The 25,168-nt window shown below is 41.1% G+C and overlaps 1 protein-coding gene across 1 annotated transcript; it reads left to right on the forward strand.

Annotated features, from left to right (window-relative positions):
* Window positions 1-17,958, forward strand: hs2st1b (heparan sulfate 2-O-sulfotransferase 1b). The gene is made up of 7 exons (XM_087836473.1): window positions 1-576; window positions 6,174-6,412; window positions 12,970-13,055; window positions 13,433-13,571; window positions 13,659-13,756; window positions 16,590-16,747; window positions 16,949-17,958. The coding sequence occupies exons 1-7, from the start codon at window positions 453-455 to the stop codon at window positions 17,173-17,175; spliced, it is 1,071 nt and encodes a 356-aa protein (XP_087692599.1). The 5' UTR covers window positions 1-452; the 3' UTR covers window positions 17,176-17,958.
* Window positions 17,959-25,168: the final 7,210 nt, after the last annotated feature.

Consider the following 25,168-nt stretch of genomic DNA (forward strand, 5'->3'; position numbering starts at 1 on the left):
ATGAAGAAGAAGCGACATTCCTGCTAGAAGCTTAGTTTGGACTCGGTTATCTTTCATGCAGTCACCTGTGTTTCACTGCCTTCATGTCTGTGAGCTCAGCACGAACTCGCGGTTGGCAAAGCAGGTTAAGTCCAAAATAAAACACGAACAGCGAAGCTGGTTTTGAAATATGCCGGTGGTGTGAGGTTGGCCAGTGTTAGCACGGAGCTAGCTGCTGTTAGTTTGTTTTGCTAACGCTGAGTTAACCCTGCAGGATGGCTGCTGAGCTCTATATCTACTAATGATGCTCAGCAGCTAAACTCGGCGTCCGGATTTCGATTTGCAATATATAAATCAAAACATCCGAGTCAGTCCAGTTTCCAGCAGCAGACGCTTGTGCTGGGTTAAACGTTATCAGTGGATGTAAAACCTGAAGCTACCGGCATCCACGGCATGATTCATTCGGTTGTTTGATGGGGATTTTAAGGATCATGATGCTGCCGAAGATCCAGCTTTTGGCTGTTTTGGCATTCGGAGTGGCGATGCTGCTGATCGAGAATCAGATCCAGAAATTGGACGAGTCCAGAGCCAAACTAGGTAAGACCACAGCAAAGGTGGGTTCACCCAGTAACCCAGCTTATTGAGGCTTGAAAACTGAGGCAATGCAACATAGAATTTCTAATTTATAAAAAGTAAAAACATTCGGACAAGTTTTTACCAAAAATTACATTATAGGAAAAAAGTCAGGAGATTTTTAAAACTTAAAAATCATTTACACAACAATGCTGAAAGTCCTCAAACATCGACGTTATTGTGATCAATTTATTTTCATTTTTATTTTCAGTTCAGTTTGGTTTCAGCTAGTTTCCATAGTGGCTTTGCTTATTATTGAATTCAGTGTTTATTATACTCTTTGTTATTATCATCAGATTGTAAGACTGTAAGATAATTTAGAAGAGTAGTGTTTATCAACATAGACATGTGACACATATACATAGATATTCCAGTCTCAATAAGCTTATGCACCAAAGCCTCCCCAGGCTAATTGTGTACACGGATTTGACCTAATTGGAAAAGGATGAACCTGAAAACAACGCCAGTATGTTTTAATTTTGATTTTGCTATTCTTGAAAGTATTTAGTATTGTGTTGTATTTATTTATTTTTAGAAATCGTTTCCCCCCTACATGCATCCCTACTTGATTTCAAATCTGTCTGCACTTATTATATTGAACATCTGTATTGAGGTACACAAACATTAGATACCAGCGTGTTAGTGCTACAGATGGAAATCCATATTTTTCCACCCATCAGAAGTATATCCCTTCAAGCACAGGGTTTTCCCTGTTTATGTAAATAAATAAATAAAAACATGGCACCCACCAAAGAATCTTTGGTCATCAACATAAGGAAAGTACCTTAGGACCAAAAGTAAAGAATATAATATATAGACATTTTTTTCAAAAGTAATTTTAAACATTTATTGCAGAAAAGTACACAAGAAAATTGTTAAACAACACACAAGCGATAACAATTTTTTAAAATCTAGCCATGTTGATTCCTTACTGCACAATTACTTCTTTCACTTGTACCTTTCAAATTTGAAAACAGAGTGCAGCCAAAACCTGCGCAGACTGCCAGACATTCCACATTAATATTCAGTAAAGATTCCTGGAAACACAGACAAGTTCCATGTTGGGTTACAAGCACAAAACGTCAAGCGTGGTTGAAAACAGACATGCTGCCATGAATCATTTTGTTTGGATCAGAGCTCTGTGAGGCCAAATCGTCTACAGCAGGATCTGATCTTCATTTGGCTCTGTGTGTCTGCAAGTTTGAGCTCGTTTCCCAACTTTAGAAGAAATTTGGGACACTGAAAAACGCTGACACTGGAGGCTTTATGCGTTTAGAAACCAGGAGATTTTGGTTTTTAGTAGTTTTGTGCAAGGGACTTCTAAGATAAACACAAACAGTGTTTTTCATCATTTACTAATAAAGTTTGATTGAAGCGAGCTGTACACGTGTATATCGGGAATATGTGCTTGCAGCAAAATGTGAAAAAGTGACTTATAATAAATCTTATTAGTTTATATTCAAGGACATTAATTATCACATTTTTTGACTAAATTTATTCAGAGGGGATGCATCGCCCTGGCAACCAAGAAAATTAACCCCAGTCATCTGCATTTTATAAGCCTAATCAAGCAGATGTTGTGGAAGTGATAATTAAGTATTTTAATGTTTAAAATAATACAAATGAATACAATAGAATAGAAGATGTTTCACCTCTCATTTGAGAAGCTTCTTCAGTTCTAAGTCCAAATGGCAGAGTCCCAGCTATTTAAGCTGTATTGGGAGTTGTCCCTTAAGAGGGTCGTAGACTCATCACATGAGCCAAGGTATGAAAAAGGGTGTGGGTCATTATTAACAGAGGTATTGGGTGAAACCATTTTAAGACCTTGCCTCAACCTGTCCTGTGACCTATTGAGATCAAGTGACGCAAGACGTGAGTGGGTGTTAAGGTGCTTCGGAAGGGATCTCAACACTGGATTGTGGGTGGCAGACAGTTGGTGTTGTAAGCCACCCCCTCTGTGCACATACAGTGGCTTGCAAAAGTATTTGGCCCCCTTGAACTTTTCCACATTTTGTCACATTACAGCCACAAACATGAATCAATTTTATTGGAATTCCACGTGAAAGACCAACACAAAGTGGTGTACACGTGAGAAGTGGAACAAAAATCATAAATGATTCCAAACATTTTACAAATAAATAACTGCAAAGTGGGGTTTGCGTAATTATTCAGCCCCCTTTGGTCTGAGTGCAGTCAGTTGCCCATAGACATTGCCTGATGACTGCTAAATAGTAGTGACTAAATAGTCACTACTACTAATAATGACTAAATAGTGTGCACCTATGTGTAATCTAATGTCAGTACAAATACAGCTGCTCTGTGACGGCCTCAGAGGTTGTCAAAGAGAATATTGGGAGCAACAACATCATGAAGTCCAAAGAACACACCAGACAGGTCAGGGATAAAGTTACTGAGAAATTTAAAGCAGGCTTAGGCTACAAAAAGATTTCCCAAGCCTTGAACATCCCATGGAGCACTGTTCAAGCGATCATTCAGAAATGGAAGGAGTATGGCACAACTGTAAATCTACCAAGACAAGGCCGTCCACCTAAACTCACAGGCCGAACAAGGAGAGCGCTGATCAGAAATGCAGCCAAGAGGCTCATGGTGACTCTGGACGAGCTGCAGAGATCTACAGCTCAGGTGGGGGAATCTGTCCATAGGACAACTGTTAGTCATGCACTGCACAAAGTTGGCCTTTATGGAAGAGTGGCAAGAAGAAAGCCATTGTTAACAGAAAACCATAAGAAGTCCCGTTTGCAGTTTGCCACAATCCATGTGGGGGACACAGCGAACATGTGGAAGAAGGTGCTCTGGTTAGATGAGACCAAAATGCAAAACACTATGTGTGGCGGAAAACTAACACTGCACGTCACTCTGAACACACCATCCCCACTGTCAAATATGGTGGTGGCAGCATCATGCTCTGGTGGTGCTTCTCTTCAGCAGGGACAGGGAAGCTGGTCAGAGTTGATGGGAAGATGGATGGAGCCAAATACAGGGCAATCTTGGAAGAAAACCTCTTGGAGTCTGCAAAAGACTTGAGACTGGGGCGGAGGTTCACCTTCCAGCAGGACAACGACCCTAAACATAAAGCCAGGGCAACAATGGAATGGTTTAAAACAAAACATATCCATGTGTTAGAATGGCCCAGTCAAAGTCCAGATCTAAATCCAATCGAGAATCTGTGGCAAGATCTGAAAACTGCTGAGCTGTTTTGCAAAGAAGAATGGGCAAGGATTTCAGTCTCTAGATGTGCAAAGCTGGTAGAGACATACCCTAAAAGACTGGCAGCTGTAATTGCAGCAAAAGGTGATTCTACAAAGTATTCGCTCAGGGGGCTGAATAATTACGCACACCCCACTTTTCAGTTATTTATTTGTAAAAAATGTTTGGAATCATGTATGATTTTCGTTCCACTTCTCACGTGTACACCACTTTGTATTTGTCTTTCACGTGGAATTCCAAAAAAATTGATTCATGTTTGTGGCTGTAATGTGACAAAATGTGGGAAAGATGCAGATGTACAGCTGAGTCTTGTCCTGTTGAGGTGGCTCTTCCGTGTTGTGCCATGCGTTTATGGACTGGCTGTTTGTTTTCTGCACTGTAGAGGTCTGAGCGCTCCTCGATGCAGAAAACAGCATATATTACGTAGTTTAGTTTTTGTTTAGGAGTTTTGTCCTTGGGAAGAACCAGTTTTTGTCTGAGTGTATTGGTGGGTTTGAGGTGTACTGGGATGTCATACTTTGAGAAGATTCTCCCGAGTTTCTCTGATAAACTTGCTACATAAGAGATGACAATGTTCTGTTTGTCATTCATTTTCTCCTTAGTTGGTGTAATATTTTAAGAGCTTTCTTTACCTATGTGTGTTCCCTTTCTTTCCCTTCTGGCTTAGAGGGAATGTTTTTGGCTCAGTGTTGCAGGGTCCTGATTACTTCAAGTTTGTGTTGCAGAGGGTGGTGGGAGTCAAAGGATAGGTACTGATCTGGGTGTGTGGGCTTCCGGTAAACTTCAACGTTGAGGTTTCCATTCTCTTCAAAGAGGAAGTCCAGTCGCTTTTCTTTCCAAGTGCCTTAAATTTCCATGACCTACACAGACATTGTGTGCATTCCACAACGTATCTGAAGTCATCGCTCATGATTCCACCCTTCTCTCAGTTAATGCCACATTGACGCCCTGCGAGATCAAGGCCAAAACTCAGAAATTGTTGATAAGATCTGAAAATCAAAGATGATTTAAAAGGCTAAAAACACCCCCAAATCTGCAAACATAAAATTTCCAACTGAAAAAAATCATGATCTTAAATATCAAAAGTTATACTGTATCAAAGTAAAGATGAAAGTAATTAATGCTTACAGGAAATCAACACAGAAAAAAATAACTGTACATGTTTTTTTTAGTTTGAATAAACTGTTGAAGTTGTAGTTTCAGTATTTTTATTCCTCAACCATCAAAGGTTCCCTAAAAATCTTCTGAATTCGATAACTGAACAAGAAGTCATATGTGTATCTACTAGGATGCTGAGTAGCACTGACGCCTGCCAGTGTACTCAGTTTAATCTTTTTTCTTTGAAATTAAGAAACATTTTGTTTCAGATTCGGCTCCATAGCCATCTCAACAGCATTTTGACATTTTGACATCATACAAAATATGCTTTCAAGCGGCTCTCATTAAATACAAATGCATTAGTTTAACCTCACCACTTACACTGTGCTCAATTTGGACTGTTTTCACTGTCTTTCTTGCTTTAAAGACTGGTCTGACTATTTTTTCTTTCATTTAATCAACCCGTAAATAAGTTACCAGGAACAAACGCCTAACAGAAAAATATGCACACATCCCATTTTCTTTAATCTTTAATATAAGTGACCATCCATCTGCCTTAAAATGGAGACAAAAGGAACTCAAACAGTCTCCACCCCCTGAGCTTCATCAGCCTTCATCGTGTCAGACAGTAAAGGATTTGCTGGACTGCTGGATGTTGCAGCATACTGAGCGCCACACATCCGGTCTAAGAGACACAAGGCCATTCGTGTAATTGTCTTTAATTAACATTGCAGTGGAGAAAAGAAGAGGGAGAAAACACCTTTAATTATGCCTCCTGTCAATGTTATCATCAAAAGCCTAATTAGTTGTTTTGATGTTATTGTGCTTTGAAGGACTTGTTGTTTTCTTTAATTAAGGCATGCTAACTAACAAGCTTCACTGGCCTTATGCCATGTTCCTGTGGGAGGGGAGAATCTCATCTCGGGGTTTATTTCATCTGGCAGCTGCCAGTCTGCTCCTGCTCCTCACTCATTCCAGCTGTTTAGCTAATCAGCAAATACAAAGAAGACGAATAGGAAGACATAAAGGTTAGATCAATCTCTTCGAACAACATCCAGCTACCTGGCATGCAAATTGCTCCCTAAAACTACTGACTGACTATTTTATGGTGGTGTGATAAGCTGGAGTGACTGTCCTTTTTAGTGCTAAATCGAATATTATAATATTGTGCTTATTCAGTTGTGCGCTGTATAATTAAAATGTTAACAACAGACTGTGTTTACTTGCTTGTTCAGAACGCACCATAGCCAGACACGAGGTGGCCGAAGTAGAGCAGCGTCACAGCGAATACGGGGGTGGGCGGGAAGTTCCGCCGATAGTAGAAAACGACGACACGGTCATCTACAACAGAGTGCCCAAAACAGCCAGCACGTCCTTCACTAACATCGCCTACGACCTGTGTGGGAAGAATCGCTTCCACGTTCTGCACATCAACACAACCAAGAACAACCCTGTCATGTCTCTACAAGACCAAGTAAGACCTCACACGCTCAGCCAAAATGACAGAGTAACGTTTATTATATTTTGCGCAGGAATACATTTTTAAAGGCTCTGTTTATGATTCTATACCTAGACAGATCGCAGAGACAATGTAAGATTTTGAGATCACGCTCGGGTTCCTCCACTGAAATGTGGTCCTGGAGTATTTTCCACTAATGTTCCTTCTGTATCTTAGAAATATTCATTATTGTCCCTCATCTCACTAGGTTGAGCTAACTTTGTTTTTGACATATTTATGCAACTCTTACATGCTGAAGTCCTAGAGAGAATATTTAAGAATGTGCAATCTTCAGGTCAGACAAAATGTGTTTTTAAAGTTTTAACATTTAGTATCCTGTTTGCTTCCTTGTTTACTTGCAAGTGATCCCCTTTCCTGCTTTTGTGCCAGTGTTGGCACATTGCTGCATTTCTTATTCTCATTTATAACACTTGTAATAAACAAAGTTGCCAATTAGGGCTGTTTGATATAACGATATATCGGATGACGATATAAAAACGTCTATTGTTTCATTTTATGCTATAGTTTGTTTTGTGGTGTCGCAAAATAAACTGTTTACGGTAATATTTTTTCAGCGTTTTGATGGTCACTGTAGTGGCTATATTAATTTCTTAAAGTTCTCTCTTTCTCTTATATTTAATATAACCACACTACGGACAGACAAGCGCCTGTTTTTATGCGTAGTGGTTAGCAACAACGACAGTAACACCATCACGTGTCCGCTTGTTTATGTTCCACATAAACCTTTCACAATAAAGCTCAAGATCCTGTTGAGACTTTTCAAAATAAACTGAATCACGTGAAAGCAGATTATTTACAGATGAGAAGTAAAAAAGAGCCGCCAGGTGCTAAAAAATAAACCTTAGACTCAAACGTTAGAACAGGCTTTTCCCCGCAGCACGCCGTGTAATAAATACTCACAAAGAAAACGGCGGCTGCTACAACTTATGTCTAAAAATGTGTAGTTTCATGCATCTGTTAAAACACTCGACTCCAGCTACATGACGCGAAGCTGGAAACACTTCCCGCAAGTCGAGCTGCTCGAGATTCACAGATTTTACAGAAAATGTTACATTTTTGTGATTTATATCGTTATCTGACGATAGAATTCTTATATCGGGATATGAGATTTTGGTCATATCGCACAGCCCTATTGCCAATTTCACGCTATTCTGATGATCCACATCACTCATGAAAAAGGTACTCTGTGGTGGTGGAAGGGAAACTCATCTGCGGCTGTTGTCTGTTAATGAATCCCTCTCTCCGGTGTGTTTGTTTGCACGTTGAAAATAATGAAACCTGATGATATTTTGGTTTGAGAATTGTCTGTGTCTTTCTCCGCATCCTGTTACTCTTAGTGAATGTTTACTGCTGAGAGCAGCTCAGTTCACACAGTGTAAATGCCCTGAAGCTATAGTGGTGTTATTTGTAGTTGCCAATGTAATATCCTGTCTGCCGTCTCACAACAGGGTCGCACCTACTCACCACCCCCACCTCACACACACACACGCACACGTATGAGGGTAAACGACAGTCTGCAGTCCCGTCACAGCCAAGATTCATTTTTATATATGAACACTTTTGTATCAAGTTAAAACATTCAGTCCAGCCAAGGTACGTTTGACTTTGTGATATTTATTAATAGTGTAGGGTGATATTAATCTGTGTGTGTTTCAAATGTCATAATTAATTGTCCATAATATTGTCCATTTGTGTAATGTGTTTTGTTTTAATGCTGTTGATCAGTGGCATAATTTACACTAGAAGCAAAAGTTCGTACAGTGCTTTCGGTTTGGTACGCATATGTATTGAACAATACAGCATTTGTAATTTATTTTTATCAACTTTCCTTCTGACGGTGCTGTCTGTGTTGAGCGCTCGGTGGATCTGCGCTCGACAGAGCAGCCTAGGCGGAGTAGTCGAACACAGATTCACTGAGGGCAGGGCAAGCTAGCAAGACAGAAGCTAAGCTTGTTGCAACATGGCAAATTGAACCTCCCCCACCCTCATTCAGATCTGGCGTTTGGAACTGTTTTGGTCTTCATGTGAGTATGACCCTGAAGGTAAGCACGTCATGGACTAAAGTAAAACAGTATGTTGGATGTGCCAGCAATGCTCAATTACATTGGTGGGAACTAGTGCGTTAGCGCAGTTAGCTCGTTAACGTGTTGGCCGTCCAGCCCCACGCACGGGGCGATCCGCGGTAGCTCAGTAACGGAGATTTGCCGTGTTGTGGCGTTAACCTCATTTCAGATTAACGCTGACAGCACTAGTGGGAACACAACGAATATGACTGCACATTTACGCCGACATCATCCTAGTGCAAAGACAAGTGGAAGCAGACAAAAACAACAAGCACTCATGCTACAAACTTTAGCCGAGTCATTTAGACAGCCGTTAGCACATGATTCTCCTTATGGGGACCTGATATGTTTAACATGCTGCTGAGAATATAGCCCAGAAGAAGCGTATAGTATAGCTTTTATTTTGGAAAGAGCCATTTCTCTGTAATAAACTCTCTTTTCCAAAGATGAGTGATTCCTCAATCAGATACAGGGCTCGCAAAATCGCTAGCCCGACGTCCGGGGGCTAGCGATTTTTCCAGTCGGGCTGCCCTGCCCGTCGGCCTATCGTAGGAAGGAAAAATATATGTCAATGCTTTTGCATTCTTTCAGAAATGTAGCTGGGTAATTATGTCATTGGCATCGGTGAGCCACTGTCAATATGTGACGTATTGAAATCGCGTTTGAATTTGCGTTTGTTTTTTGCTTTCACTTTGCAATCACGCGAACTGTGTATAGAGAGCGACAGCACTGATTGGTGAGTGATGATAATTTGCGCACCAATTCCTCTGACATCATCTTATCAATCGTTAGCTTACTATGCAAACATGACAAGTGAAATCTCCCGCAGCAAACTTAAACATGTGAGAGGTTGATCGGGCAGAGAATCGCTGAGCGTTATGTGAGTGCGTGTGTAAAAGCAGCAGGATATATATTTTAGTTCTGCTGAGCCAAATAAGACAGGTCAGGGTGAAGAAGTGACAGCCAAAGAAAAGCTTACCACAAAACGGAAAAGTTATGACAAATCAGACTATAAGGCAAAAACAAAGTGCAGCTTTATGGTTTCATGGACAAAATAATTTCTGTGGCTGCAATATGACGAGCTAAATAACCAGGGCTGCACATAAGTGGTCCGCAGGTGCGCATTCGCTGTCAAAATAAAAAACGCGCACAAGATAAGAAGTTGCAACGCGTGTTTGCGTACATAAGATTTTCAGGAGGAGGACAGACATTTGTTTAGAACTCTTGAAGATGTCGAAGAAGCTCCTTTAAGCAATTACTGTGATGTTCCTCCACCTCCAAAGAAATGTCAGAAGGAGTCCGAACCACAAAAGAAGCGCATATTCTCGGAAAAGTGGTTGCAGGAGGTGAGCTGGCTTCAAACAAATAATGAACGCACAGAGATGTGGTGCAGAATGTGCCGTGAAAATTTAATAAATGACAAATTAATAAAAAGGCATGAACATTTTTTTTGTATCGAAAAAATATCGAACCGTGACACCAAAGTATCGAACCGAACCGTGAATTTTGTGTATCGTTGCACCCCTAGTTGTCACCAATCTTTTTTGCGCCACGGACCGATTTAATGTCAGACAATATTTTCACAGCCTTTAAGGTGTCGCGGATAAATACAACAAAATAAAATGATACAACCAAGACAAAAACGGTGGTATTTGTAAATATAATAATAAACGCAAATTCACAGTGTAATTGTGTAACTTTATTAGCAGCGTCCTCCTGAAATGCGACTAACATCCTCCTCTCTGCCCCTTAATGCTCTCTGGTTGCTATGGTAACACGTAAATACTTCTTTCAAAATAAGACAGATTTACAACACGGGAAAAGACCCAGGGAAGCAGAGTTAACGATAAAAACCCTGAAAACCATAAATTTCACACCCGAGCCTCAACTCTCGCGGCCTGGTGCTGGTCCGTGGCCCGGGGGTTGGGGACCGCTGGTTTAGACTGGTGGTGTACCCTAAAGCAAGTCCAAGGGGCCTCATTAATCAAAGAGTGGATGGGCTCCATATTAAGCGTGAGCAGAAAAAACAAAAATAGTTTGAGCAAATAAAAGGCAGATTTTAAAAAGGTACATATTCCACTTTGTAAAATCATAGTCCATCTGGGAACATATCTACACCAGCCTCATATCTAAACCTCTTTATGTTTACCACCCTCATTCCACATATGGTCAAAGCACCCCATGAATATCTATGGATCATATTTAGGTTGGTGATCATTGGTTCTTCTTACTGCAGTGATGTGTGTCACCGCAATTTGGTGAGTGTATTTTATTTGAGTTGGTGCATTATAATAAAAACATCTATTACCAGGCAGTGGATATGTGCAGGTGGTGATGATATGCCAGGTGAGAGCTGCCACTGCGCATCCAGTGTATTCGTGTAGAGGCCATGTTTGCAGAATCTGAAAGAAAACTAACATCATCCTGGTCATTTATACAGTTAAATATTGATGGAACCAACTGACCCTAACATTCTTCTATGCTCTTTAATCTCAAATTTTCTGAAATTCATTACGGTAATTTGTCTCAAGGTAATAAGCATCATATATAAGGCAAACCAGACTTTCCTGAACCCTGCCACCAGCTTGATATCAACTCGCAGTCCAGTTGCTTTCTCTCTGCTCTTAAGGTGGTGGATGTGATAGGGAGATGGTGTCATACATATTAGACTCTGTTTTTATTAGGTTTGATTTGGTTTATATTTATCAACACTGCTGGTTTTGGTGTCTGTGATGAAATACATTTATAAGTGATGCGTTATATGCTAAGAGTGTTTACATATTGTGATTCAGCACATCACCGTCTGTGACGCCAGTATGTTTGCAGTCTTTCTGTCATGCTTGGTTTTATAAATCCAACTGTGGGCTGTTGTATACTGAATACTGTTCATACGAGCAGATATGATTGCAAATATGAATGAGGTCTTGTGTTGTGCCTTGGGCACAAAAAGTCCCTGAACTTCAGATTAGCTTAGTGCTTGTTTGCTTCTGTTTTGTTTTCCTGACTGCAGCATTCAAGAACCAGTTTTATTCCAGAAGATTTCAATATTCCCATCACCCTGTTTCCCTGTGGGCTTGATATGCTGTGGTATAATTCTGTATGTGTCCTTACATTTTACTTTTCTGTAATAAAGTTTTGTTCACATCTAAATCTGTCTTTCTTAACCCAAGTTTTTGGCCTTGTTTGCTCTCCTCAGCATTTGGTCACAGATGCTGCTCGTCCTCTCACAGCATGTAAACGGCCTTTCTTTGACAGTATTCTTTCTATTTAGAGGCTTTTGTTCTCTATTTAGAAAATTCTTTATCTATGAAGTAATTTCAGTGATGGTGGTTTTGATGATCACTTATGTTCCTTCTGATTGTGCTTTGGTTCCACCTGATCCACTTTCCAGTGTTTTAGTGCTCCATGTGCAGTTTCCTTAGAAACCTTTAGTAGACACACAATTTAATCATCTTTATTTAATCCGAACGCTGTTTGAACAGAATGTTACAGCTTAAGGAACCTTTTATACAGACGTCGGTGCCAGAATTTGATTGAAATAATTTTTTTTAAAGTTACCAGATTATGTGCCTTATTTAAGTAAGAACTTCTTTTCAAGCTTACATAAACACATTTTAAGTAATCTCGGAGTTTTAGATCATTATGTTAACATGATGTGATGTTTACACCATTAATACTCATGTTTCATTTCTGTTGTATCTTTATGATAAAGAATTTCTGTACTCCAATTTCCTCCCACAAGCTGAAGACACACATGTTAGATCAGAGTGTGATTGTGTCTCTCTATGTTAGCTGTTCAGTGGACTGACAGACGACCTGTTCGGTATGTATCCTGCCTCTGTGACAGCTGGGTTAGGCTCAAGCCCTCTAAATTGGATAAGTGGTTTAGAAAATGGATGGACATTAGCTACTTAACGCTTGTTTTTACTTTGACATTCTACTTTGAACTTCTTCTCCTTAAACGGCAGCTTTTGTGACTCATCCAGACCAAAAACATGCATGGATAAATATTCTGTACATTCAGTGGCGCAGTGTAAGAGGAAAGACTCTGGTCAAGGATGTTTTAGTGACTGGAGCTGTACGTGAAATTCAAGTGCTCAAAATCTGCAGCTTGTTCAGAGCTTGTGCTTGAAAACAGATGAAGAAGTGACAGGCATGTACTTCTTTGGGATTCACCTGCATGTTATAACAGCGTTTTGACCTCCAGGGCTCCACCCTGTCACATGACTAAAAATTATTAGTATTTATTATTCATTATCAAAATGTGTTCCAGTTGTAAATATGAATGCAAATGCTCATTTGTTCATTGGGAAGGGTTGACACTTTTGCTGTATTTGAACTCTGCGCTGTAACTGAGTAAAGTTTGTAGCAACATGTAGCGCAAACATTTCTGTTGTGGCTCCGTTTCCCCGCGGCTCCGTAATTAGTTTCCATTATCTTTGTCTCCAGGTGCGCTTTGTCAGGAACGTCACCTCATGGAGAGAGATGAAGCCCGGCTTCTACCACGGCCATGTAGCTTATCTGGACTTCTCAAAGTAAGGCCCTTCATTTCCTGTAATACCATTAATATCCAGATTAGTTACAAACAGCCAGCAGAGCAGATAAAGGGAGGTCACGTATTGATCGCTAACATGTGCTTTAGTGTTGATTAATGGCATTGTTGTCCTTATCTCCCCTGACACTATCATCTCTGTGATCACAGGTAATTATTCTAATGGTCTAAGTGTTTCTCAGTGAGAGAGATTCGGTTAACTTGCACTCTCACTCCCTGATGCTGCTCCATGCTTTCACTAGGGAGAATATGCTTTTTGAATGCAATAAAATTCAGCAGCACAGCTTCATGTGCTGCTGCAGTGAAGTATAAATGAAGTCTCAAACGATTTTAAAGAATGTGCCCTCCCTTTTTGTTCAGATATGGCGTGAAAGGTAAACCACTGTACATCAATGTGGTGCGTGATCCCATAGAGCGCCTTGTATCGTACTACTATTTTTTACGTTTTGGAGATGACTACAGACCAGGCCTTCGACGAAGGAAACAAGGAGACAAGAAGGTGCTTCTTTTACAGCTTGCATCTTTTTTGAATGACCTGTTTTTTGTCTGGATAATACAATGACAAGTGTTTCGCATTGTGTTTCAGACCTTTGATGAGTGTGTGTCATCAGGTGGGTCTGACTGTGCTCCGGAGAAACTGTGGTTGCAGATCCCTTTCTTCTGTGGTCACTATTCAGAGTGCTGGTGAGTGGGCTGCACCCGACAGCCCGATCATTCTCTTTCTCTGAACTGCTACAACTCCTGTTTAGGCTGCTAGCTTAGCATCAACAGGATGCAGCAGTGGCGCAGAGCAGAAGTCGTTTCGAAGGGACAAAATGGGAAATACAAATAAATGTAGAGAGGGTGCATGTCCAGCATGTCAGCAAATTTCTGCCACTTGTATATATGATCTCATTCTTTCAGCCACTACCCAAAGCTCGTGACCGTAGATGAGGGTAGGAATGTAGATCGGCCGGTAAATACAGAGCTTTGCCTTTACACTCAGCTCTCTCTTCACCATGACAAACCCAATCCGTCTGTCGATCGCCCGCTCCCATCAATTGTGAGCTTCAGAAGACCATGGCTTCAGACTTGAAGTTGCTCATTCCCACTGCTTCACACTCAGCTGCGAACCGCTTCAGTGCGAGCTGGAGGCCACCACCTGACAAAGCCATCAGAACCACATCATCTGCGAAAAGCAGGGATGAGATTCTGAGATCGCCCAAGTGAAAGCCTTCCACCACTTGGCTACGCCTAGAAATTCTGTCCCCTAAAAATTATGAAAAGCATCAGTGACAATGGCGGAGTCCAACACCCACCTGGGAACGAGTCCAACTTATTGCCGGCTATGCGGACCAAGCTCTTGCAAGGATCAAATGGCTCGTAGCAACGGGCCAGAAGCCCTATACTTCCGAGGCTCTTTCCACAGAAGACTCAGGGACACGGTGAAACTCCTTCTTCAGAGTCCACAAAACACATGTAGACTGGTTGTGCAAACTCCTATGTACCCTCAAGTATTCTCAAGAGGGTAAAGAGCTGGTCCAGTGTTCCGTGAAAAGGACGCAAACCGCATATTTCCTCCTGTATCCGAGGTTCAGCTAACGGACGGACTGTCCTTTCCAGCACCCTGGCATAGATTTTCCTGGGGAGGCTGAGGACTGTGATCCCTCTATAGTTGGAGCACACTGTCCAGTTTCCTCTTCTTAAAGATCCATTCCAGAGGTACGGCCCCTAACCTCCAACAACATTGTAGAGGCACTGATAACCAAGACAGCCTTGCAGCATTGCCTCTACCAGGCATTCTTAGCGCACCTTCACTATACCTTTAGGGGCCCACAGGTCTGTCCAGTATCATCCAATGCCACAGGGTCCAACACACCACCAGGTGGTTATCAGTTGACAGTTCAGCACCTCTCTTCACCCGTGTCCAGAACATACTGCTGCAGATCTGATGATACATTTACAAAATCGATGATCAACCTGTGGCCTAGGGTGTTGTGATGCCACGTGCACTTATGGATACGCTAGGGTTCAGATCTGGGAGGCCGTTCCTCCCTTCACGCCCCTCCAGGTCTCACTGTCGTTGTTGACATGAGCGTTCAAGTCCCCAAGTGAGACGACAGAGCCTCCAGGTGGAGCACCCTCAAGCACTCCACCCACGGATACCAAGAAGGTCCGGTACTCTAAACTGTCGTTCGGTGCATAAGGGCAAACAACAGGAAATAGGCTCAGGGAACCAAACCCTATTGTTCACTGGGAAAAACTCCAACATAGTGGCAGCAAGCTGAAGGGGTACTGAAATACTCATCCCTGGTAACCCTATCCCAGGCAGCGTGAGCTGTTCCCTAGATCTTTCACTCATAGGGGTTTTTGAATCGCTATTTGTCTGCTCCCTCACCCAGAGCTAGCCCCTGGGACACACAAACCCCTCCAACACGAAGAAGGTAGTGAGTCATGGAGGAGTGTCATTACATCTTAATAGAATCTTAATGTAAGGATTAATTGAATGTAATGTAATTAACTATCTACTAAAGTGTAATTCACTGTCAGTGTCTGTTATAAAATGTTAGATGACTGTTTTGAATTAGACGCAGTGTGACAATTTATTCTTTCTCCAAGCTGAGTGAAAGAAAAGGCTCCATCTGTTGTTTGTAAACAGTGATGAGGATATGGTATAGTTCTGTTTGGGGTTTTTTTCTCCTCACTAATCACATATTACACAGACGATGTAAACAGCACATATATAGATATATAGTCCACAATCTGTGTACTCAGACTCATTAGTGACTGAACAGCCTGTGGCAGAAGCAGTATTTATATATGTCCAACCTAGGATCTTCTCATTAAAGCCTCCCTATCCTCCAAAAGAAGAAAAACAACAGTCATTCATCCTCGTAACCCTCAAATGTCTTTTGAAAGCCAAAGACAGATTTTTGTTTTTTGTCAGCATTATTCTAAAATTTCACCTCAACAATAGGAATATGTATTTTTTTTTTTTTTTTTTTAGCTTTTTGTACAGTGAAATTAGAAATACCACTAAAATCATAATTACTCATCTGTTATAAAAAGAAGAAAAAAACTTGTGTGCAGTTTGGAAATGACTTTGAATTCCCTTTGGAGATTATTTTGATTATTTTCAAATAAATAATAAATAAACTGAGTTATTCATTTTCATTATTAGGAATTAAACAGTAAATGAGTGTGATCACAGTAACCTTGTTACTAATGCATGCAGTTTGACATTTTTCCTTTCATGTAGTTGTTTTCTTTTAATGATCAGCATTCCTGGACATTGTGCTCCTTAAATGCAACAACGGCTTTGCTCATCACTGAGAACATTTAGAGTTTGCTGGAAGAGAGCTAGCATGAAAATAAGATCGGCAGAATTCAAGAAAGCTGCTTAGTCTTTGCATAATACCCACCTATCGCTAGGGAGTATTGTGCAGTGATGTCAAAGACGTAGATAAGTAACAGAAGAAAAGCCTGGCCTTCAGATGAGGTGATCCAAATTAAACTGTGATCTCTGTTTCTTGTGCAGGAACGCGGGCAGTAGATGGGCTCTGGAACAGGCCAAATACAACCTGGTAAACGAGTACCTGTTAGTGGGAGTAACGGAGGAACTCGAGGACTTCATCATGATCCTGGAGGCAGCACTCCCACGCTTCTTTAAGGGAGCCACAGATCTCTACAGAACAGGTAGCAACAAAACACAAATTCATACTGTTACTTCTTATTTGTGGCTGTGATGCCCTTAAAACGAGCCCTGTCAGTACTGGAGTTACCATTATACGACGAATCCTTTTCCTGGTCTCAATTTACACTTAACTGACTGAATGTTTTTTTAGTAGAGCAACAACATGTTACCTGGAATCATTAAACCTTCTTGTGTTCCTCCAGGAAAGAAATCGCACCTTAGGAAGACCACAGAGAAGAAGCCCCCCACCAAAGAGACAATAGCCAAGTTGCAGCAGTCAAACATCTGGAAAATTGAAAATGAATTTTACGAGTTTGCACTTGAACAGTTTCAGTTTGTGCGTGCCCACGCCGTCAGGGAAAAAGACGGAGAACTCTTTGTCCTTGCACAGAGCTTCTTCTATGAAAAGATCTACCCCAAAGTGAACTAAAAGTGTCAACAGAAAAGCATTACAGGGACAAGTCGTGTACACTGGGAAAGTACGAGACATTAAGCAGTGCTGGTTTCACTGGGGTCTAGTTGGGAAATCCTTTCAGACACTGTGGTGGAATTTCTACTTTTTTATTGCTAGTGCAGCTGTTGAGAAAACGAAGGTGTCAGTCTATACTGTGAGAAAGAATTTCCCAAACCTTAAGACAAGAAGGGTTTTTTACCATGTTTGATGTTTGGGTGGACTTTCAAAATAAAAGCAGGAAACCTCAACTACTTTAGCAGCTTCAAAACAGTGTTTAAAAAAGTGCAGATAGTCGCGGCTACATTCCTACATGCTGTGTTAACATGTTTTTGGACCAAATTGTAGCAAAAGAAAACAGATTGGATCATTGCATCCTTTGATGCGTGACTGGTAATTTTTTATTCCACTGAGATCGTCTCAATTTTTACATGTGTCACACATTATTTCAGTGATTTATCACAGATATTAATGTGCATGTTTTTTCTTAAAAGACAGCTGCTGTTCTTTTGGGGGTTTTTTAGTCTGAAAGGACAACCTGGAGTAGGAGAAAGGTACTAATGACTAACAGCTGGAATGTTTGAGTACAGTATTACTGCAAGCAAGAAGAAACTGATAGTGCCTTTATATTAAAGTACAGAACATTTCTTTAATATTATTTTTCCTCTGATCCCACATTCACTTTCCTTTTATTTTGGCGCATTGCTTCTATGATTACTGTTTTCCACTCTCCACACTCTGAATATAAACAAATAACTGCAAGTTTGTGTGATGAATTTTGTGAATAAGTTTGGTTGGCTTTTAAAAAGTGATTTACTTGTTTTATGCAACTTTAACCAAATGATACAGTCCCAGTCAGCAGTCCTGAAACCAGAGCAGACTTAGACCAGAGTTCTGTAGTATGAAATGACTTCGACATACCCAGGATATATTTCACATACTGTAACAGTGGCAATCAAGCTATAAGCAGTAACACAAAAGTGTTGATAAACTCCATCCAAGCTATGAGCACGTTCATATGAAAGGAGTGTTGGCTGTGTGCCTGAGATGTAGACAAGTCCACTGACATCAGAGCGAGGGATTTTTACAAAGGAAGATAAAACTATAACATTACAGTAGCATGAAGAAATTACACAAATAACACACGTTGGAAGTGGCACAGCTGCTGCAGACACATCAGCAGTATGAGTGTCTTGAACAGCAAAAGCCCTGTGTAAATGTTTATGGACTTTGGATGGTAAAGCTAGAAAGGAGCTGCTGTATTAATGAAATGCCAGGAAAGAAAGCCGCAAAAATGCAGACTGTGAAAGTTGACTGTGTATTAATACTCTGTGTATTAATACTGGAGACATTGATTATTTCATTAAAATTGATATTTACATGAGTTTAAGATAGTTTTAGAATTAAAATCTATTAAAATTTATGTCCAGAAAATGATATGTTTCATTTTAGGATCATGCATTCAGGGGCATAGAACAGTTGAGATTAAAATTGTTTGCAGCCAGTAAGCAAGAAAAAGAAGAAAAAAAATCAAGGTTCACCTAAATTCACTTAATACTTGTGTATATAAAGGATTTTTCCATGGTTGTTCAATTGTATTCTTTGGTAATGTGGTTATTGTGGATTAGTGGATAATACTAACTTTCCATTCTCCACTTCTGGCGTAGAAGCGATGTTTTTTTCCCCCTAATTGCGTATTTAGAAACTGGCATCTTGGAGCAGCCATTTGACTGCATTAACAGCTGGATCACTGTCTGGGGATACTCGGCAGGTGAATGAATCAGTTCAGTTTTATTTATATAGTGTGACCTGATAACAGTCACCTCAGTCTGATATTCTGTATCAGTGTAGTTTTACAGACAAATGAATGGATGAGACCCCACGAGCCAAATTTGGCGACAGTGGAAAGAAAAAACCTCTTTTTAACAGGAAGAAACCTCCAGGAGAACCTGGCTCGGGGAGGAGCAGGTATCAACTGCAATGGGTGGGTTGGGTGATGAGTAGAGTGTAGTGACATTCACAGTCGCATTAATAGGAATTTGCGTTAAATTAGATATTTGAGAGTTTCGCAGCCAAACGTTTTGCAAAATCCATCAGCATACAGTTTCAAATACTCTGTATGCTTTATGTACCTTCATTCTATTGGATCAGGGATAGTATGGATATTGGATAGAAATACGTTTGAGCTTTAAACATGTTAAACCCATACAAGAGAGGTTCAGAAATAACTGGATCCTTAGCTACTAAATTTTTAGTAGAGAACTCTGTCATTTCACCTGACTCCAACTTGATTTGGAGGAAGGAAAAATGTAATTGTCCACATACTTAAGGTCTGGACTGTACTTGTGGACAATCCAGCCTGTTTTTGCACCCTTTTTAGATCCGTTACAGTGATTTACATGAGCCCAGTAACTCTTGACTCTATTTCTCGTCTTTTGGCTCCATAATTACAGAATAATTGCCTCGCTATATCTTACTCAACAGGGAGCACTTAACCACTGAAACCGTGAAATAACACACTGGGACGGGATGATCTGCTGAAGTCAGCTGTATTACCAACTCTTGCCTCCTCTCTGATGGGAGAATAGGCAGTGGGGAGGGGAAGTGTCTGTGGGGGGAGAGCACTACCACGCTCCACCAGTCCACAGCCTGTTCCTGTGTCTGCACAGAGACGAGCACAAAGGCCCCAACCCACATTTGATGCTTTGTGGCCGTGGACACAAGGAGAGGCTGCCTGTCTCAGAAAATAGAACTCAATTAACAGTTTTGCTGCAGGCATATTGGAACATTGTTTCATTAATGAGATGAATACAGTCTGATAATTACTTCATCTCAATTAGGAAAAAAGGCTACACTCTATATTGATTGTGCCTGATGAGCTTGAAGGTTAATTAGGAACACGATTTTTCAAAAGTCTATGCTGCTCTTGTAGCTGTTTGTGGTTGACATTCTGGTTTAAAGCAGGTCTTCCCATCACAATAAGACCACTTCATTTGTTTTGTTTAGCAAAAATAACCTGCTCTTCCTTAACCTTGAAGCCAGCCTGTGTTCTAAGCACTCTGATCCACAAGAGGGAGCCGTGGTGCTGCTGAAAACCTGCACATAGCAGCATGGGTTCTTGGACTGACTGCAACGCTTCAACAGGCCCACATTAATGCACCTGTGCAAAGCCAAATGGAACAAACTAACAGTGCATTACCATTAACAATACAAATTACACCATTAGGCACACTTGGCTCACAGGCCTAGTGACGGCTATAAATAGTTTCACTTGGTCTTGGACAATTTGTGCCGTACTTGCATAATGACAGCACTCAAATTAATTCAGGATGTGTGAATGAAGTTCCCTGCAAACAGGAACACGTTGGGCTTTTTTTTAGTGGTTTGTCTCTTCCTTTGCAAGAAGAACTGATCAGCAGCTTTGATATAAGTGAAATGATCTAATGTGGTATGCACAATAATGACCTCTTTTTGTCAATGGAAGTTGGCTAGACCTCTCCAAATGGCCCTCTGGATTGGCTTTGAAGCCTTTTTCAGCAGACCATAGGAGACCCAGCACAGTTTTTGCAGCTAGCTGACCTCAAAGTGGTTTCACTACTGCTCCATAAAACAAACAGAGCAGAGCAGAGGCAGCTTGACTGCCCCTCGCTGGGACTGTGGACAGGACCTTAAAGCGCTTGGCCAAAGGGGACCATTATGTGTACTACTTCTCTCTGTGTTTTATGTAAATGCGCCACGCTGCAGTGGAAGGTAAAATTAAGCCAGCATGTCAGAGGCTCTGGGCCAAGAAAACCTCAAGTGTCCCTGATATTTTACTGGAGCCTGGTGCAGATGATAGATTGTAGTTGATGGGAGGGAGAGAAAATGATGGAGGCCATCATCATCATAAAGTATCGCCAGACTCATCCATTAATGCTTTCTTGCCTTCTGGCCTGTTACTCATTGACATTTCATGATGTGAAAAGGATAGTTGAACAAGACAAAGACTCTTCAGCCACACTAGCAGCTATTTGAGGCTACACAGATAGTTTACCCCCTCCAGTATCAGCATTACATTTAAGACACGGAGCTAAGCATCCATTTCTATGGAGGAGAAGTACATGGTAATGTTTGGGGAAACTCACAAACTGCTTCCCTGAAAACACTTATGTGATCCTAAAATACACCAATAACCATCACACTAAAAATATTGTGTCAATGCAACAAAAAAAAAGAAGCTCTTACTCAAACTGTTGAATGCCATGAAATTTCCTTTTACCCCTGGTGGTTCATCACCAAACACGTGCTAAAATGAAAAGTATTCCCATCAGCAACAGTGTTGTCTAAGGAGCAAATATCAGTACGCTACACAAACTGAAATGGTGAACATGACTACGATGAACACCGTACTGTTTATCATAGACTTAACTGGCTATAGGTATGAATGTGATCATAGATGGTTGGCTGACTCTGTGCATTAACCCTATGACAGACTGGCGATGTGTCCGGGGCGTACGCTGCCTCTGTGACACTGAACTGGATAAGCAGAAGAAAATGGATGAATGAAGGGATGCAAAACATTGACATAACTACTGTGACATCAATCACAGTAAGAAATACCATTTATCTTGCTTGTGGCCTCTAATGAGGATCATAAATTACAAAATTATCATGATGTTGCATTTAATAAGGCCTTGAATCAGTAATTTAAACCTTAGTCATCAGAAAAGCAAAAAGGTTGTTCTCTATTATATTTAGCCGGACTTCTTTTTCCAACCATGAGTCGCCCCCTGCTGGCTGTAGAAAGAATGTCGCTTTACCACAGTCTTGGACTAGCCTCACTTTTTAGACTTGGAAGAACCAGTTTGATTTGGGTATTTTTTTTGTTTTGTTTTTTTAAATAGCTTATTTGGAGTAAATTGTATTTAAGTGTGTCTGTGAAGATTCTCAGTCATCCAAGTCATCGTAGTCAAAGGAGCTTGCAAAGAAAAGCGTCTGGACTTCTTTAAGTTGCTTGAAGACGTTTCACCTCTCATCCGAGAAGCTTCTTCAGTTCTAAGGTCAAATGGTGGAGAGTCCCAGATAGCATAGAAGAGCGACCTCCACAGGACAAGACTCAGCAGTCCATCTGCATCTTAAGGATAAAGGACACTCTTTCGAGGATGCCAATGTTCATATTTTGGACAGAGAGGACAGATGGTTTGAAAGAGGAGTGAAAGAAGCCATCTATGTCCACTGTGAGCGACCATCTTTGAACAGAGGCGGTGGTTTACGACACCAACTGTCTGCCATCTATAATCCAGTTTTGAGTTCCCTCCCCAGACGCCTTAACGCCCTCTCCCATCCTGGGCCATCTGACCTCAGGAATTCGCATGATAAGGTGGGGCCAGGTTTCACAATGAGCTCACCCAAAACCCTGGCTGATTGGGACCCACACCCAATTTCACACCTTGGCTCAGGCGATTAGAGGATCATCAGGGGGTCCTTTTGTCCCTCTGTGGGGGGATACTCCCACTAGGTTTAAATCTGGGACTCCCCACCATTTGACCTTAGAACTGAAGAAGCTTCTCGGATGAGAGGTGAAACATCTTCAAGCAACTTAAAGAAGTCCAGACGCTTTTCTTTGCAAGCTCCTTTGACTATTTAAGTGTGCTTTTCATCACACAGAAAGACTTTTTAAACATTTTGAAATGAATTCCAAAAAATGTAAGTCCACCCATTATCTTCCACATCCAAAGACGGCTCATGGTGGCAGCAGGCTAAGCATGGTAATCAAGACATCCTTCTCTCTGGCCACACTTTCCATTTCCTCCCGTGGGATCCTGAGGCATTCTCAAGCCAGATGAGAAATATAATCTCTCCAGCAGGTTCTAGGTCTACCCCGGGGTCTCTTCCTAGTTGGCCATCCCAGAACACATCCAAAGGGACATGCCCAGGCTGCTCCACACCCCAAAACTATGCCTGGCACCCATCTCTTGGTGAGGGCTCCAGTTTTCCAATTCCAGCTCTAAGAACTGTATTTCACTGGGCTTTTCTGAATTGCTCATTGTCTAGTCCCTACCCTGGGACTTATTTGGCATGGGAGACCCTACCTGGAGCTATTGCTCCAGACAATACAGCTCCCAGGATGACAGGAACAAGCAAATGTCTCCTACTGTGGTGTCAGTGAGAAAATATAGTAAGTGCTGATCAAAACAGAACATCATTGTTTTGTGTTACTCATGTTTTACTTATACAAGAGGGTTGTCAATTAGGGACCATCAGTGCTTTGAGCTAAATGCTAGCATCAGTATGTTGCAATCGAGCCTGATGTCATTAGTCTAGCAGGTGACAGGGAAGGGAAGGCGTGTAGAGAATTGATGCCGTGTGCATCAAACAAAATGTTCTTTCATCCAGATGGTTGGAGGAGTCTTTGAGGGTTTCAGAAATTCCTTCAGAACAGCAATAACTCTTGCTGAATACCCCAAACTTTTTAAATATCACCAGAAATAGACGTTTAGCTCTGTGAAGAAAATAATCGCTTGTCACTGCCATTGTCCTTAAAATAAAAGACATTTAGCTACTTAGTATAGGACCCAAGAAGTTTGGAGCGAGAGACGTTGTACGGACTAAAAGTCAGGAAGTCTCGGTCTCTGGTGCTTCAGGTTTGACCATTTTTCTTTTTAGTTTTGTCTCATCGTATCTCACTGTGGGTCTGTTTAGGGGTGACGTGGTAGGTCAGCTGCTCTACCTCTTTGGTCCACACTGAAATTTATGTTTCTTTGTTTTATTGCTGATAACATGATGCAATAAATGATGATGCAATAAAAGAAATGATTCAGGACATTTAATCTAATTTGACAGAAATACCAATCCTCTATTGAGTGATTGATAGAGCAATGGCTGGATTAAATTGAATCAGATAAAAGGTCTATCATTTGCCTGGTGGTGATGCTTTGACCTTTGCTTTAGCAAGAGGCTCTCTAAGGTTGTTAGAGTTCATTCTGAGGCAGACATCAAACTTTCAAAAATTTAATAAAAAGCACAAAGTTGGACTAACTTGGAGGAAAAGTAGGATTCAGCCTTTAAGGGCAATGTACCAAACATAATGGCAATATATGTAATAGCTTTGGAGATATTGGTTAATTGGCTAATGATCTGTGACTGTCAACTCAGGAAATCATCACCATTCGATGACAGTTTGCTCCACTCAGACCCAAAAGGCCCCTAAAGTATCAGCAGGCACAGAAACACTCACCTCTAATGGAAATCCATTAACCAAGATCCGGTGACTGTGGAGGCCATTTGACTAATGTTGTTCAAGCCAAGTTCGGACCCTGCAATCTGAATGACCAGGGATCGGTTTTGTAATCTTATATTGTCTAGTTTTGGCAAACCTGTGTGAATCCTAGCCTCATTTTAATATTCTTAGCTGACAGAAGTGGCAGTCTGTGTGGTCGTCTGCTGCTGTAGAACATCTGCTTCAAGGTTCAACCTACTGCGTGTTCAGAGATGCTCTCTCCTGCATACCTTGGTTCTAACATCTGGTTATTTGAGTTACTGCTGAATTCCTATCACCTCGAAGCAGTCTGGCCATTCTCCTCTGAGCTCTGGCATCAATAGGTCATTGTCATTTTTCTGACTACTCTTCTTAAACACTACGGATGCATGTGTAGAATGAGCAGATGAGCAGTTTCTGAAATACTTACACCAGCCTGTCTGACAACAGTGGAGTTGCTGCCCATGTAATTGGCAGATGAGATATTTGCAATAACAAGCAGTTGAACATTGGACCGACTGAAATAGCCAGTGAGTGTATGTGTTACTAAAGTGAAAACTGTGAGGGACTAGTACTACTGAAGTCAACTGCAATCCATCTAATACTTGCTGAAATATTAAAAACCCAAATGTCCCCCAGGGTGACACAAAAAGGATTATTGTCCGCTGGGGACTCTTCATATATTAAGTGACGGACTAACCAGAAGCATGCTGTTAACATGGTTTAAGTACAGCT

The sequence above is a fragment of the Neolamprologus brichardi genome, chromosome 23 (genome assembly GCF_056152115.1).
Source record: "Neolamprologus brichardi isolate AB-2024 chromosome 23, ASM5615211v1, whole genome shotgun sequence".
Classification (NCBI taxonomy): domain Eukaryota; kingdom Metazoa; phylum Chordata; class Actinopteri; order Cichliformes; family Cichlidae; genus Neolamprologus; species Neolamprologus brichardi.

Coding starts and splice junctions, on each gene's coding strand:
- hs2st1b (XM_087836473.1), top strand. CDS start 453: ATGGGGATTTTAAGGATCATGATGCTGCCGAAGATCCAGCTTTTGGCT. Junction 13,056..13,432: donor GCTTATCTGGACTTCTCAAA/GTAAGGCCCTTC, acceptor CTTTTTGTTCAG/ATATGGCGTGAAAGGTAAAC. Junction 16,748..16,948: donor CACAGATCTCTACAGAACAG/GTAGCAACAAAA, acceptor GTGTTCCTCCAG/GAAAGAAATCGCACCTTAGG.